Source organism: Castor canadensis, chromosome 6, assembly GCF_047511655.1.
Source record: "Castor canadensis chromosome 6, mCasCan1.hap1v2, whole genome shotgun sequence".
NCBI classification, from domain to species: Eukaryota; Metazoa; Chordata; class Mammalia; order Rodentia; family Castoridae; genus Castor; species Castor canadensis.
Genome location: NC_133391.1, coordinates 165,212,300 through 165,229,754, shown reverse-complemented (window position 1 = coordinate 165,229,754; position 17,455 = coordinate 165,212,300). Strand labels below are relative to the sequence as shown.

At 42.6% G+C, this 17,455-nt stretch overlaps 1 protein-coding gene across 6 annotated transcripts in view; it reads left to right on the top strand.

Annotated features, from left to right (window-relative positions):
* The window catches only part of Trio (trio Rho guanine nucleotide exchange factor), a 344,029-nt gene that overhangs the window by 293,532 nt on the left and 33,042 nt on the right, over positions 1-17,455 (top strand). For 5 of the 6 annotated variants that reach the window (XM_020179766.2, XM_074077720.1, XM_074077717.1 and 2 more), the window contains exons 35-38: positions 8,436-8,728; positions 10,301-10,471; positions 12,975-13,070; positions 16,758-16,906. In XM_020179766.2, the coding sequence (XP_020035355.2) occupies positions 8,436-8,728; positions 10,301-10,471; positions 12,975-13,070; positions 16,758-16,906 (709 nt within the window). The remainder of the gene's footprint in view (positions 1-8,435; positions 8,729-10,300; positions 10,472-12,974; positions 13,071-16,757; positions 16,907-17,455) is intronic. The other variant, XM_074077719.1, reaches the window with a different exon arrangement.

The window sequence follows — 17,455 nt, the reverse complement described above, 5'->3', positions numbered from 1 at the left end:
GTTTTTAAGTGAAGCTAGTGATACATTGCATTGTGGCATCAGGAGTCACACTGGGGGTGCTGCTGGTCAACCCTCCCATGTGAATGTGTGCCCAACACTGGATACAGTGGTCATTTGTGTGCTTTATCTTAGGCAACCGAAACCATGTGTTCTTCATTACAGCATGAACCATGGCAATGCTTTGCTGGGCCTCTGGTTGAATCTAGCGATTATTTTTAAGTGGGGTGGGAGGATTTATTTTTTCTCATTTGTGTTTTCTTTTGAAATCAGATATAAAGTTCACTTTTTTTGTATTAAGAACCAACTCTACACCAAACTGTGAAGTATGCAAAATTTACTTTTCATACTCTGTTGCCACATTTACCATATCACAGCTTCTGGCTTTTGAAAGGCTTTTTTCATGTGCTGACATGACATCAGCACTATGGTAGCAACCCTAAGTGAGGTCCGAGAACCTGGTGTGTTTGGAGAGGCAGAGAACTCAGTGCATGCAGCAAGTTTGCTGCTTCCACCCTGATGGGTCCTTATAGCTGGGAACAATTCAGACTATTGCTCATAGACAGAGCATTACTGAGCATATGCAAGGGCGAGAAGCCCAGGTGAGAAAATGGAAAGTTTTCAAATACTTATTCACAAGCAGACTATATATTTTAATTTGAAAAATTCTATAGAAATACTTATGTGTTCTTAACCTCCAAAAGTACAACCACATTACTGGGCAGATCAGTTTCTTCTTCATCACTAAAATTCCCTAAGTGATAGCCCAGCTTGTCTCATCCATCATCATCTGAAATTAGTATTTGTGGACTGAGAAACTATAATAATTGTTGTGCAAAATGAATACAAGACATTGTCCCTAAAATATGCATCTAGAGGGATAACTTCCAGATTGGCTAGTGTATGTGCTCAAAAGAGTCTTTAGGGAGTTGTGGTCTCTTTTTTATCCTAAAAAATGTTACCTTGATTCCAAAATCAGAATTAAAATCCAAGGATGACAATCATTTACTCAGAAACTTTGCTCTAGAATAAATTGAGTAATTTTTTTTTTCTGAACTTGAGCCAATTCAGTCAGCAGTGGCAAACTAACAACTTATTTGTTCTTCACTTCCTCGGCAATTCACACACCTGATTTCCACATGTACACTACTACCTCTTGGTATAGTAGAAGAGCTTCTGAATAAAAACTTGCTTTACTACATTCAACTCTTGATAAGACAGAAATTTGAGAAGCTGCCACAGCCCAGGTACACCTCAATTAAACCCTGCCCAACTGGCCTCAAATAGTCTGATGGAATCATTTTCAGGTTTTAGAAGCATCTACCCCCAAAGTGTCTTGAGTTATCTTTCTTGAGCTCAGCAGTAACCACTTAAATAGACATTTCTTCAAATCCCTACTACCAGAATTGGAGATCAGCCCTTTGCTTTGGGAATTTACCTGTGAGTTATGCTTATCTTGGTTAGAGTTTTTATTGAGACATCGTTACAGTGGGCACAAGGATGTGAATAACTTCTTTAAAACTAACTTGCTAAGGGTTGGGATTTCAGCTCAGTGGTAGAGTGCTTGCCTAGCAGTATGGGGTCCTGGAGAACTTCCTCAACACAACACACAAACACACACACACACACACACACACACAAAACTTAACTAGCCAAAATTGTTTCGTGAGACTCCGCAGAGGAAAGTTTGAAATGTGAGACAGATGTTTATTGGAAAGTCTCCCAGTTTTGAATGTATGTGTCAGTGTGGTGGCTGAGACTCATCAGACATGACAAGGCTGTCAGCATTGGTTTTGTGTGTGTGTGTGTGTGTGTGTGTGTGCACCCGTGCACATGTGCATGTGTTGCTTGGCTTACATGTTGTTAGTGATGCCTGTCACAGCAGATGCAAGGGACTGTGATGAAGCCTGCATCACCAACCATCCAGAGAGTCTAAGCCTTTGTAGTCTCTGCTATTCCTTCCCATTCTGGGCCTGGCAGTGCTTGTCTTTCAGATGGACCATCTCACCACTCCATTTATCTTCCTGTCTTCTTTGCTGTTGTATTCTTTTATCTATGCAAAAACGTGAACATTGCCTCATGTCAGTGTTAGGCTATGCTTACGAAAGCCTTTTTTAAACTTACCTTCCCCACCCCAGGTAGTGTGGCAACACAAGGGAATCACTGTCATTCTGCACCTCGAGAAACTAAAGGAAAAAAAGGCCATTGCCTTTGAAGGACTAGAACTCCTGGTAGGGAGCAGGCTTTCAACCACAGATACACTGCATGAACAGAACTTCTCTCTGGAGCATGTGTGCTGTTGAAGCCATGAAACCAAAGAAATGTTGATTTGTGTGAAGCATTTTCATGTTAGGGTCTGGGGTGTTTCATTCAGTTTATTGCCGTACTTGGCAATTCAAGTGCTACTCTAGAACACTTGTGGGAGTCTCAGAGACTCTACCATTGTGAAAAGAGGGGGCTGTAATAAAGCATGATCTTCCATAAGTCTGCAACCAGCAGGATATGGCCCTTTATCCCTTTTTTCTTAAATTTAAAAGAAAAAAAAATGCTTATTAATCACAGATGTCCAGATTTACAGACTGGGAATAGAAAGATTTCTCTCTTCCCAGCAGTTCTGGCACTATGTGTTCACGCTGAAACTCTTTCCTGTGTGGGACTGGAGGTCAGCACTCTTGCCTTCCTATTTTGCCTCAGCTTTTTTCTTTCTTCGTTTTAAGAAGGAACCTAGCATTTCCTTTGTGAACTGTAACCATCTATATCTGGGGATTTTCCCCCTCAAAATCAGCAGGGATAAACTTTGATTGGTTTGCTCTCCTGGGGCTTCAAGCAGATCACATGTGGCTTTCTTGTGTATGGACTTGAGCATCTTTTTGAGTGACTGATGCATTCATAGTATCTATGTTGACGTTAAGGGACAAGTTATTTTAGAAATAGAAATAGAAAGACGTCACTCATCTAGTTTGCTTCATTCATCCATTTTTAGTATTTTCTGGAGACTAGGCCAGGTCTGAGATTGAAAGTCTGATTCCCATTGTCTGGGTGCTCAACTTGACATAAATGTAGTACTGAGCAGTATGCCACTAAAAAGTCCCTGATGCCTCAACCCTCCTACATTGTAAATAGCACTCTATAGTTTATAAAGCTAGTTCATTCCCATTATTTCCTCTAGTCCCATGATAGCCCTGTGACATACAAAAAGCCAGATGCCACCATGTCTGCTGGGGCCACCACTGTGAAGTGAGAGAGCCTGGCTCAGACGCAGGCCACTGACCAGTCCAGGGTTCTTTGTAACATAGGCCATCCATCCTCTGTCTGGGCCTGGAATCAGTGGGTTCTATCTGACTGAAAAGAGGACGCATACTCCCAAACCAGGCATGATGTGAGCCAAGGGCATTCCTACAGAAAAGAAAGCAGAGCAGAAGGTAGGCTCTTCTGTGAAGGATGGCGTTGAGGGAAGGCAAAAGACAAGCAATTGAAGATGGGAAGCAGGAACAAACACAATCTGAATAACAAATGGATCTGCCATCATGTTTCTAAGGTTAGCTGTGTCCTGAGCCCTCTTTCTGCCCTGCAAGATGACTCCCCTGATGGGCACTTAGTCTAGGTTTTGTCCTGTGTGAAGGCAATATGTAATGTAGAGGAGTGAGAGTCAGATCAGAAAAGGATCGCCTGGATTTACTCATCTGAGAAGTAAATTATTCATAAGCTGGGGACCTTAACTAAAATTAGATATTATTTATAGCTCATCTCAAAACTGATCTGGACATACCACCAACTCAGTAAATCATCATTCACAATGGCTGACTTCAATTATCATGGGCTAGAAAAGAGAAACAGAGTAATAGTCTACCTGGCTCATTTTCTCACCTGCTTATCATTTATTCAACATATACTTACCAAGCTCCAAGGATATGCTAGGCAACCAGCTGGCAGCTGAGATTATAATTGTAAACAAATCAGAGACGTCACCCACCACCACAAACCCTAAAGATTGTAGTCATGGTCATGACAGGTGGGAAAAAACTGTTGTGAACACAGGACTCTCCTCCTGAGGATTGTCCTTGCTAGTGAGCTGAGCTGTCCACAATCAGATCCTGAGCCGACAGCAGAGGATACAATGGCCCACACACGTTGGTCAGGGGATACTCAGGCTCCCCATACGGATGACCTACTCCCTGTGACAGCCATTGGGACCTCTTCTGGAAAGGACACCTTTGTGCAGACCAGTAATTTAAGATCTCCCTAGGAGACCACAAATTCTAAACTCTGTTCAGTAAGGAATTTGTGCTTATGTTGTACCCAGCAACATTGTGGTGACTTTAAGTCCTCTAGATACACCATTAAGTAATGGTTTCCCTCTATATCGACGTTTGCAACAGGGCAGTTAGTCTAGTATGCAAAGTCTGTTCTTCAGATAACTAAAATAATAGCAAATACTTTATTTCATTCTGTAATGATGATTTTAAGTTTAAATAATTTTTAAGCTTTTTAAACTTCTGATTTATGTGTTGTGTCATAACCCAGGAAAGGGCAGATACATGGGCTACCATGATCCATGAATTTAGACAAATGGAATTTTTGTATTGCAAAATACTCAAAATTTATTGAGTCAAAAAGCATGAAGAATTGAACATTATAGCTACACAGTGGAACGAGAAGGGGTCATTTATCTTTTTTAATATTAGTTGTATTTTTTTTTATTGCTAGTCACCAAAATTATGATTACTGTATCAGGTTTGCACTAGATAGAATAATCTTAGAGCTAGATGAGGACATTTTCCCTCTATATCTTTTGACTTCTGAAATGAGGTATTTTTCAAAGTAAAATTAAAAATTCAACAAATTCTCCTTCTTGGTTTGTGATGGCTGCTAGAACTGGTACATTTTTCTAATGAAGTGAAATGGGCCATTTGAGTGATTTGGTGGCAGGCTGGAGCTCAGGAGAGCTGATCAATCCCTTCATAGCTGTAGTGCCAAACCTCAAAGGTTCTCCTCTGCCTCACGAGCTCCCGCCACAGGCTGGACCTTCGTGCTTCTAGGACAGGCTGTTTAGGCCATGTCTGTACTTCCATCCAGAACTTGACCTGGTAGGAGAGCAGGAAATCACTTTTGAACCTGCTTCCCAAAGTGCACAGGTCCAGATGTGGGCTCCTAAGCCCACAGAGATGCTGGGAAGTGATGTATCTCATTTCTTTTGGTTTTGAACCACTTTTATGACCACCAGCTCCTTTTTTATGCAAGGCTAAAATGCCCTAAGGATGCTGCTTGTAAAATTAGCATAGGCCATAGGATCTGCTGAGCAATAGGGAGGTCTGTGTGCATCAGGGCTGCCCTGCATCCCTGCCCACACCTATACTTTCTTCCAAGATCTCTCTTGCTTCTCTGTAACCCCGTAAGTTGAAATGGATAAAGAGACTGGGGCAGAATTCCTGGGAGGCATCCTCTTTTCAGTAAGGTTCATATTATGTCCTCCACTGCTCTCATGCCAGTCCCCCTCCCCTTCTCACTTTTATGCTCAAAAAAATCTGTGAAGTTGGGTGGGTTCTCCATTACTTCTAACATGTAAGAATTCTGCTTGTGAATGACTTCATTTTAATGAAGTAAGTGGGTCCTGGTCTTTTCCTGCCCTTCCACCAGTTCGTCATAGGCACAGTGGGGATTCTTCTGCAGCACTCAGCCCACCTCAGCCCACCAGGTTATTTCCCAGCCTCTACCTTCACAGTTCTTTGTCTTGGGCAGTTGTTCAGCCTAGTGAGTATGTCAAGGAAATGACTGTCTTTAAAATATTGGCTATGGGTTAGTATGCTCGGTCTCTTTAGGCTGCTGATGTTTCTGTTCAATATTTGCTGTGGTCAAGTATGTTCAGTGCATGTCAGGCACTGGAAAGCCCTGGGAGTTCATCAGTAACAGGGCAGGGGAGGCCAGTCCCTCGTAGAACTTGTCTTCTTCTGCATCTGGCCCAGCTCACTCAGAGGTCCAACTTCAGCACCCCTCTTTGATAAGGGAGTCCCTCCCGTACTTTCCCCTTCTCAGGGGTTTGTACCTTGCCTAGAGCAGAGAAGAATTGTGTGGTCCAGAAAGTACTGTGTGTTGGGTTCCTGAGTGAAGAAACTGGGTAATTCACTTCTGTCCAGTGCATGTCCAAGGCTTGGCTCTGAGCCACTGAGCAGCAAACATCTCAAATCTGTCATCTGCTGTGGTCACCACATTTATTGGTGCTTTAAAGAGTGTTAACTGAGCAGAGTGTCACCTGGCATATATGGGTTGTCCAGATCTTCCACCCCTTTGTCCTACTGAACGTTGTTATGCACCATGAGTCCTGAGCTGAGGATTGTCGGCCACCTGTGTCCTTTATTCTAAGTGAACATTAAGGAAGTCCAGGGAGGGAGATGCTCACTAGCCTTTTCTACACTGTGTCTAAGAAAATGGAATGGTGCACAAATGGTTTAGTAACTCTTAGAAAAAATAAACTTAACTTCAAAATATGTGTGAAAAACATATGCATATGTATGTATATACACACATAATATGTATGTGCAACACCCAGGGAAGATGATTACTCTCCTTGACAGGCATTGATTAGTTTTGAACCAAAGTCTGCTTCTGAGGAAAAAATCCGGATTCTTAAGGATGAGTGACGTTGCTTAAGACAACTCGTCTGTTTATGGCAGATTATGCCTTCCACTAGCCTGTGTCTTGGGCCAAGGAAGAGTGACACAGCAATTAGATGGGGCTCTGGCTGTCTAGGCAGATGTCTAGAGAGCCCTCCTGGGATCTGCCATCTATGCTCCAGATAATACAGGCTTGCAGGGATCAACTCTCTTGTTTTTTAACTGTAGCACATAATGGGCTCTGGTACACAGGTGAATACAACTGATAGAAGTGTGTGTGTGGAAGGATATTTTCAAAGATTAGCTTAGTGCATCTTAAGACTTCAAAAGGTCTAAGGAAATAACAAACACAGTAACTGATGCCAGGCCATCCCTGGCATTCCATTTCTTACAGTAAAACATTTTAGTTATTCCATGTCACTTGCTGGAGCCCTCAAGTCAAGGACGGCCTTGTGCTCCAGAATGGGCCACACAGTGTTCACAGTCAGAAACATCTCACCTAACTCTGTGAATTCATTGAGTGTCCAGTGTTACTTAAATCTAAGTTGTTTTTCTCTTAAAAACTCATCAACCGAGGATTGACTCTAATTTTTGAGGTCCAGTAAGAAGCTTGATTTGGATGTGTCTTCTGCAGAGCATTAGGTTAATTAGGAGACTTTCCTCCAACTATTTGTTTTTAAAACTATTTTGGTGTAAATTATTGCTGGTACTTAACCAACTGTGTGAAGTAACTTTGTTGAGACTTCTAGTGAGGAAACCACACACATATCTGTAGTCTGACTAGCAAGAGGCCATGGGCTGGTTCTTCCAGTGAACCTACTAGCTGTGTCCTTTGCCCAGTCACTGACTTTGTCCTGTACTCTGGTCTTCCTGGTGGGTGTCTGGCCAGGGCAAATCTCTATCATTGTGTGTGCATAGAGAGAGAGAGATGTATACAGGTATAGATATAGATATACAGATACGTATATAAGTGATAATGTATGATTACAGAGTTGTGCTTTTACCCACCAGTAGTGAGTCAAACTAATACAAATCTTTGACAGGATTAGTCTGCAATAAGTATATCAATTTATGTACCTAAAAAACTTTTTAAAATTTCCTTTAAATTCTTCTTTCTTGGTTTTGTTAGTCAAGAAGGTGGCTGAAAATGACTTTTAAAGTATATATGTTTTCTAATGTCTATAATATTTTAAGCAATTAATGACATTTTGAATCTGTGCAGTAATGACACTGGTTCTCAGGATTGTTGACATGAGTTATTTCTGGAGGGGAGCAGTGCATCTTGAGAAAGATCACCTCCAGCAAAACTCAAGTTTGACAAACATTCAAGAAGTAAAAGAGGAAGCCAGATGTGATGGCTCACACCTGTAGTTCCAGCTACTCATAAGACAGAGATTGAGAGGATCACAGTTCAAGCCAGCTGAGGCCAAAAGTTAGCAAGACCACCATCTCAACAAATAAGTCAGGCATGTAATCCCAGCTATTCAGGAGGCGTAAGTGGGAGGGTCACTACTCCAGGCAAAAACACAAGATCCTACCCGAAAACTCATAAAAGCCAAAAAGGGCTGGAGGTGTGGCTTAAGTGGTAGAGCACTTGCCTAGCAAGACCCTGAGTTCAAACTCAAGTACCACCAAAAGGAGAGAGAGAAAAAGAAAAGAACTGTCTCTCTCCTCTTGGGAAAGCCAACAGGCAGAACTCCCAGAAGCCCACTTGCGCTTCTGTCAAGCTGCAGGGGGACTAAAGCATGTGGGCAGAATGACATAGACCTAACCCCTGGGGGGATGTGGACTATTTGCAGTAAAGCTCCCTCTTTCTCATCCTGTCAGACTCACTGTCCGTCTCCAGTAATGATGCCAGTCCACCTGCCTCCGTAGCTTCCCTTCAGCCCCACATGATTGGGGCTCAGAGCTCACCAGGCCCCAAGCGGCCAGGTAACACCCTGCGCAAGTGGCTCACCAGCCCAGTGCGGCGGCTCAGCAGTGGCAAGGCTGACGGGCACGTGAAGAAGCTGGCCCACAAGCACAAGAAGAGCAGGGAGGTCCGTAAGAGTGCTGACGCTGGCTCACAGAAGGACTCTGATGACAGTGCAGCCACCCCACAGGACGAGACCATTGAAGAGGTGGGTCTGTGTGGCTGATCTGTGACCCTAGCCATTTAAATCATGGGAAGCCAAAGGCTAGAGCCCTTTCAGCATTTTTTCTTTCAAGTTAGTTACTTGTCTGTGAATAAACTAATTTGGTTTGCCCAGCTGTCACCAGTATCACATGTCATCCTTTTAATCTCTGCCTGGCAAACTGTTAAATTCAGGGACAGCTTGAAGGGTCTTTGGAGCCTGTTGGTGGTCCATGCCTATAATCACAGCACTTGGGAGGCTAAGGCAGGAGGATCTCAAATTTGAGGGCAACCTGGGCTATATAGCTGGACCCTCTCTTAAAACAACAAAGAAAAAAGACCATTGGAACAGATGCTCTACTGTGAGCCTCTCCAGGGCAGTTAGCCCCCAAGCCCGCACCATCAGGAAGCAGTGCTGTGGAACTTTGGTGTCTCCTCACTCTGCCTTGAGGCCAAGCCAGCAGGCCCTGTGTGGTGTCCACAGTGTGCAGTTCCCAGGTTCACACTGAACACCATGGCAGCTCTTTGCAGGGAAAGCTCTAGTTGAAAACTTTGAAGGACTTGTGGAGTGTTTGGAGCCTCCGGTTATTTTCCCCAATATCTATATAGGTATTTATATATCTATATATATAAATATATATTTATATATCTATATAGATATATATATATCGATGTATATACCCATGTCTTGTCCTGACCAAGCAGTAAATGCTAGGTTATGCCCATATCACCAAAGTGGTATTATATAGGTTATTCAGGAGTTGGGTTTTGTTTGGGTGTTTTTGTTTGTTTGTTTGTTTGTTTTTCATGGGGTAGGGGTTAAATTCAACTGCAGGAAGTAGACTTCCTTCATGATTCCTAAGGCATCCTTTAGCATGGGAGGGGCTGCTGAGGGACCCTCAGGGGTTTAACTGGGACTCCCCTAAATTCCACACAGGCTCTAAAAGAAAAGACAGTGCAAAACAGCATCAGATTTGTTTCATTTCACTGATTTGGTAGATGTGTTTGGGTTTTTTCCTTGGGCATGTTTTTGCCAGGGGTTTTTCTTGGCAGGGGTAAGTTGTCATGTGTGTCCTCTTAGTAGAGGCAGAGCTGACAATGAGCAGGAATAGGAAGGTAAATGTACTGCTTCACTCACATTCTTGAGCATGCCCTTCAGCTGTGCTTTTCTTTACGCCCTTCTTGTTTCAGTAAATTTTGCTGTGATGAACCACTAAAAATGAAACAAAGCTGAGCAACTGAATCTACCTGAGGGTTGTGGTTCAGATTTTTAAATCTTGTTTTTTTATTGTCTTCTTGAAGATGGGGTAAGTTCAGAACCTAAGAGATGATGTTATCATCTCTGGATATCTATGACTGATTCAGAATACATGGTCATGGCCCTTTCGTCACCCAGATTGACAAGCAAAGTATTTGGGGTGCAGCAAGTGAATGAAAAGTGTCAAAAAGAGCTTCTTCCTGCTGCTGCCACCTCAGCCTCTGCCCTCACTATGCTTTTCCGGTCAACCTCATAGGGCCAGGGTCTGAGCTGACTGCTAATCAAGGCCTGCAGTTTAATGGCAGATGTCTTTGGTTTCAGAGAGGCCGGAATGAGGGCCTCAGCAGTGGCACGCTCTCCAAGTCCTCCTCCTCTGGGATGCAGAGCTGTGGAGAAGAAGAAGGGGAGGAGGGGGCTGATGCAGTGCCACTCCCCCCACCCATGGCCATCCAGCAGCACAGCCTCCTTCAGCCAGACTCACAGGATGACAAGGTAAAGGAGAGCCTGCACCCATCTGTGCCAGAGGCTGGGGCCCCTCAGCAGCTGCCCCACTACAACCACATGTCCTGTAGAGGCTAGGAGACCCTGGGGTGTGGGCAAGGTGCCTGGCAGCCTGGTGCTTTCCCAGGCAGAGTCAGCCTGTTTGTACCCCAAGAGTGTAAAGAGTGAATAGTAAGTCTGTTTAGCGTGAGCAAGGACTAGGCCAACGTGTGCTATTTCCCATACCCATGTGGTTGAATAAAAGCGTTCAGTGCATTAGTAATTGCTGCTTTTAAAGAAAGTTTTAAGTTTGTTAACATGCTGATTAGAGTCTCTGAGTATAAGCAGAGGAATCCCATGCAGCCTGCCTAAATGTGGCACCCTTTGGGAGGGGTTTCTCACAAAGGTTTCTGTTTAAAATAAGGTTGTATGCCACTGTGCCAAACATGTTTGTAAGATTGGCACCCCAGTGTGGGCATGGTTACCCAAGTGGAAGAATCATCTGAGAGTTAAGAGTCTCCTACCTACACACATGTGCAGCTTCAAGCCAATCTTTTTTTTTCCTTGAGTTCTTACATAATTTTAAATTATTTTGTCCATCTCAATTGTAGAACCCTAAAAATAAAATACCACAAGGAAACCTGATAAATGTAGCTTGGTCATCCTCTCCAGCATTCTCCTGCTGTAAGGTTTCATTTGTGCTTGATTGGGCAGCAGCTTAAGTTTTCTGAATAAAGCAGATGTGCTTTCCACATTCCGTTTCTCCATTCTTCCCCCTGTCCTTCCCTGGCTCTCTTGTTAGTACTGGCAGTCACTTGCATTAGTTTACCCTGTGTCTGATGACCTAGGATCTGCCACAGCCAGTGATTGGCAGCCGTGAGCCCCAACGTCACATGTAGTCCTAACCCAAGGCAATCCTTGTTTGTGGGAATCTGCTTTCTCCTGCCTTTTAAACAGTCAGGGTTCCATGGGTCTGGGCACAGTGGTTGTGAGCTTCAGAGCTTAGCTTGGGTTTGGGTCCTTGGCGTCTCATGTATTTGCTACCTGCACTGTGTGGTGGGGGAGAAGAAGGGGAGCCTGAAGTGAAAGAGACCCCCAGCCCCTGTGTATATGGTGTGTAGCCAGGAAGGAGCGGCTTGTGGGCTTTCTGGTGCTCCTCAAGCTATTTTGTAACACTAAGCGGCACCTTTTTTAAAAGCAGAAAAGTAAAATTTCTTAAATCTGGGTTGCTATCTAGACAATGAGGGACCAGGTTTTATTAGCTTATTCACTAAATCTAGGTGTTTTTTCTCTGTCTCTCTCTCCATTTGAAGTGTGAATTGCACTATAGTTTTCTGTTTGCTAGAATCATTTACTGGTTACTCTTACATCATTGGGTATTATCAATAGTAATTCTTCATTTACAAAAATCTAGTGATGTTCCTAGACAGTCTCTAATCTTGTGACTAATTTTTTGTTTTGTTCTGTTTTCTCTTTTTGTAAACTTTCACTGCAGCATTATGTTGATTTGTGTTCTGTGTCTGTTTTGGCTCGGTTTCCTTACCTTTCCATTTGAATTTTTTTTTGTTTTGTTCACCCCATATTCCAAGTTTCATCAGATCAAACCAATATTTGTTTTGTAAAGTGTATATTTTAATCCATACCTGTAAAAGCCTTGTAAATGTATAGCTCTGTATGTGTCTACTGTGAGAAACGCATCGCCAGGACAGCTAGCCGTGTGTTGCATGCATCTCCGCTGTCCTTAATATGAAGCAAGGTTCATATTACTTACGCTCCTCTTCTAGTTCCCAGTTAATCAGCTGTGCAAGTAATCTGCAAACACTGTTTGCTAATTACTGAAACTCGAACTCAGTAGCCCCTCCCTGAGATTTCCTTATCATCGGCCCGTTGCACCCTCGGTTCTAGCCATAGTGGCATCTGATAGCTTGTGAGGCCTCAGCTCTTCTGTACTCTGCACTAATCATTGGGGAAGTGGATGGCACAGAAAATGGTGAGCTTGTCCCCCTCTTCCCTGTCTGGTCATACCCTGACTCCTTTCCTTTTCTTTCTCGATGCTTCTTTTTCTTAATCCCACAAAAGCAGTAAAGCCATTGTTAGTATCCTGTTCTGTTTCCTGATTATTTGAGGACTTAGCCACCGACCTTAAGCCCCTCACTCTTCCGCTGGCCACATTCAGTTTCCTTCTCCTTAGCCTAGAGCTCAGCAAGCAGTGGCAAGTTACACTTAGGGCAACCAGTGCCCAGTCACCTGAAAAATATTATGACATTATATGACTACAGATTCAAAACAAACATCATCTGCTTCCCACATGTATCCTAGACAGGTTTTATTTAATGTTTCATGTCAGAATATTGTAAATTTAAAAGGATGATGCTAAATAAATGCAAACAAAGACAAACTTGTGGTCTTTTGTCTGGAATTACTTTTTAAAGAGCTGGAGCTTGCAGTGGAGTTCACCCTCTGGTTTCTAACATGCAGCCTCTCCTCCCCCTCTTTTTCTTAACTTCTCCTGTAGGCCTCTTCTCGGTTACTAGTCCGCCCCACCAGCTCTGAGACACCGAGTGCAGCCGAGCTGGTCAGTGCAATTGAAGAACTCGTGAAAAGCAAGATGGTAAGGCTTCCCAGGGAAAGTTGGAGCTTTGCAAACTGTTCTCCTGGGCCATGTGCAGATGGATTTGTCTTCGTCTAGGTCTTGCTCTGTTCTACAGAAAATGGCCTTGGCCACAAGACTACTCTCACTTCTAATCAGCATTGAGTTTGGAGACCCCACCACCAGGTTCACTGGTATGTCTGAAGGACTCAGACCTCTGAGTATCACCTGAGAGGATACTAATGAAAACCAACCTGGGGGAGAGGTGCCCAGGGGAGAAGTGCTTGGTCGATATTCTGGAAAAGCCAGGACCAAGCTTTCAGGGGTCCTCTCCTGGGGCAGACAACGGCCAGCCACTGTTTATGCTTTTCCTTGGGCCACTCCCCCGAACCTTAGTGTCCATGCTTTTTATTTGGACTGTCTCATGCTCTGATCCACTGCTCTCTCCAGAGTTGGAGATACTGTGTGATACAAAGTCCCCACTATAAGTCACTCTGTTAGCATAGACTATGTGTTTTGGCCAAGGCCCCAAGTAAACAAAAACAAGTGTGCAAGGCTCCATCTGAAGACACCAGGGTCAGTGGCACCACAGGTAGATTCATGGCTTCCTGTGGCTGCCTGTGAGATCCCATGTGTTCGCTTGCAGTGCTGAGAAGGGTTTGCATTATTACATAAGGGCTCTAGTGACCTCTGAATTGTAAGATGATCAGTGTGTTATTAATTCCATAAAAGCCACAAGTTAAATGTTGATTCTTGGAAGTTAGACACATTGCTCCTAACTGATTCAAATCGATTCATTCCTGTTTCTTCAGTTTTCTTAACGATGAAGTGGCAGTACTACCAATGTTAACATCATCTTAAGACTGGTATATTCTGCTACCCTGAGAAGGAACTTAGCATGTTAGAAAGCTTTCCCTCCAGCCTCCATGGAGAAGCCAGTTCATTCTCCAGAGGCAACCACTATGAACAAGCTATGTCCTTATGGCCTTTTCCTTTCTTGTATAGACATATATGAAGGGGGATGAGCATGTTTGTGCTTTTCCTTTTGTTCCATTTTTAAGATTCTAAGACTTAATGCATGCAAATACCTCTTTCCTTTTCATAACTGTGTAGTATACCATTGCATAGATGCTATGAAGGTTACTCTAAAACAGACACATAATGTATGCTAAGCACATGTTAATTTCCCAGTCCCCACAACGTACCTCTGAGGTAAACATGCATTATTGGTGCATGTTTTACAGATGAGGAAGCCAAGGCTCACAGAACACTTAAAAATTTGACAAGCTGGTAAGGGCAGAGATGCGATTATACTATAATTTATTTAAACACATTCCAGATACATGTTTGTTTCCAGTTTTTTACTAGTGTGAGCATCTGCATTCCTTACATGTGTATGCTTGTAGCTGTAGACTAAATGTCCATCATTGGAATTGCTAGATTAAAGACTACTTCAAACAGGATTTCATTTCCCTGCGTTTGGATGTTAACTAGGTACCAGCTCTGTCTTTCCCATTTCTTCTCCCAACCCTAAACGTCCCCTAATGAAACTGATTGGCTGAATCAAATGGGAATTATGTATAAGAAAAATTGGAAGAACTGGTGTGTCAACCCTACTGTAGCTAGGAACTTCCTCTGAGCATTCACGCTGTGTTCTGGAAAAGAAACTGAGCTTTGACATTAGACAGGAAAATTACTAGGATTTGGTAGATAACTCAAGAACTTGGACTCTACTGACCAAAAATTTGGAGTCATGCCAATCTGAATTGAGTTACCACTACACCCTCACTATTTAAGAGACAAGTTGGTTAATAGTCTAATGAGCAGTGCTTTAAATTATGTCCTGAGGGTTTCCAAGCATCCTAAGTTTTTTTTAAAAAGCCATTTTTACCCATCAGTTATATGATTGTTAAACTCTTTCCTACCTAATGATTGATGTCCCCAGGGAATGCCACAAGGCAGGCAGACTTTGCCTGCTAGTGTTTATTCTGCCTGTGCCATTCCATCTTAAGGGTCTTGTCTCATTTGTACTTCATTTGCATAGATTTCCACATGGAATGGTAGTCTGTGGTGCAGTCTCTTGTGACTCTTCTCCTTTTCCAATCCTGAAAATTTGAGCTTCACCTTGTTTACTCAGTTGAATCACTTATTATGTCTCTTCCTTAGTCACCATGGTGAAGCTATTGGCATAATGATGGGCTCAGGTTTAAAGGCAGATAGACTGAGGTTCACCATCTCCTATTTCAAGTTGAGCTCCCCCAGACAGGTGTCTCAGCCTCTTTGAGCCTATGTCATTCAGCTTTAAACTGGGGATCATAAATGGGGCACTGTTTCTTGAGCTCCTAACAAGGTTCCCTCCACCTGGGTGCCCAGTGCTATGCACCCTTCCCTTCCCCTGAAGAGAGTTGTGTTTACCCATATTCAGCAGACTCATCCTCTCTTCAGACTGCTGTGGAAGGTAATCGAGATTCTGCATTCCTTTTCTGGTTCAAGGTAGGCATAACTGCGTGAATTTCTTGCCACTAATTCTCGGATGTCAGATGAGAGCTGCTTTTTGTCAGTAAAAACTCTACTGTGTCCATTGTAGTATCCTCTGACCGGTTGTTCCCTATGACTGCTGTAGATCCTTATAGCCATCCATGTTTGTTGTCTTGTGGGTGATCTCTGAAGCTGTATCACCTTCATGATTGGCTTTGAACACTGAACTATTTGTCCACAAAAAACTAAATTAATTTATTGGATTGGGGAGGAGAGGAGAGAAAGTGTTCATCTGCTATGTCGTATGAAGTCCAAGGAACTGAAGTGTACTGTGGTGGGAATGTGTGTTGGTGGAAGGCTATTTACTTCATGGCCAAGAATGAAGAAAAAAGAGGAAGAGACCAGGGATCCCACGTTCCCTTTTAAGGGCCTGCCCCCAATGACCTAATACCTCCTTCTAGGTTACCACCTCTTAAAGTTTATACTACCTTCCAGTAGTACTATGAGCAGACCAAGCCACGTGGGCATATGGGGTACTTACCCAACCATAGCAGGGAGAGAAGAGAGTACTAGAGAAGGTATTGAGACCAACAGGACCACTACTTCCTACAGAAGGGAGAGAAAGGAAGTTGCAAAATAGAGATTAATTTTAGCTGTTACCTGGTGTTCTGTATGCCTTGAAGTATGGGCTTCCTTGATTATCAAGAAACAAACCAACCTTGTCTACACCACTGATTGCTGATGTTGTTCACCAATAAGGAATATAGGCACCCTGTCTAGGAGCCAAACTAACCTAATACACATACTTCTGAAGTTCTTATACCTTCGTTTGGTGACTGTAATCGAAAAGAAAATTGCAAAATTTGAAAAAGGTTGATATATTCAGAAATTAGAACAGTGCTCTGATGTAAGAAAGTTCTATCATTTCTCATTATTTGATAACAAAGAATACAATATTAAAGTTCATTAATCTTTATTTATTATACATATATAAGTTCATTAATCTTTTCATTCTAAGTTTCCTTTTTTATTTAGCTCCTCTGATTCAACTTTTTAAGAAATAAGCTGGATTTTTGTTATTAAATACTGTGTTACTTTAAAACATACAGATTTTATAATTTTAAAAACATGTCTTTACTATTTCCTGACTTGGGAAATTTCCTTATACTAATTTCAGCCTATCGTGGACTGTCAGCAATAACCATTGTTGATTATCTGAATTTCTTCCAGGCACTGGAGGATCGTCCTAGCTCACTCCTTGTTGACCAGGGAGACAGTAGCAGCCCCTCCTTCAACCCTTCAGACAATTCCCTTCTCTCCTCCTCCTCGCCCATTGATGAGATGGAAGAAAGGAAATCCAGCTCTTTAAAGAGAAGGCAGTAAGACAGAAACATTTTCATCCTCTCTGTTTTCCATGTTCCCTCCTATTTTTTGCACCTTCAAAACTTAAGACTGTGATTCATCCCTGAAATGGAAAAAAGGAGATCCAGGGTCTCTCATCTCTCATTGAGTATTCATGTGTGTGTACTCAGAAACTCATAAAAGTGCAATAAGCCATAGCTGTATTTCTGTTGGGTTTATTTTGTGTATTATACTTGTGTAAATAAGAATGATGCAAGATAAGAATATCTTCTGTTATTTATGGTGAGAAACTCCTAGACTTTATTGTATGTGTAGTTGTAAAGGAAAAAGAAGGGAAGATAAAATTAGAACCAGTTCCAAAATATTGAATATTGTTCAAATATAACTGGTGTTAGAGTTTCTCAATGTCAGGAAAGTAACTTATAGTGATAAAAGTTCTGAAAAATACTTGTAAAGGTTTATACTGGTGTCTGGAGAAAAGGAAAAACTATAAACCGCATGAGGGCAGAGACGCGGTTTTATTCAATAATTTGTTCCAGCAGGACAGGCAGGGTCTGCTTGAATGG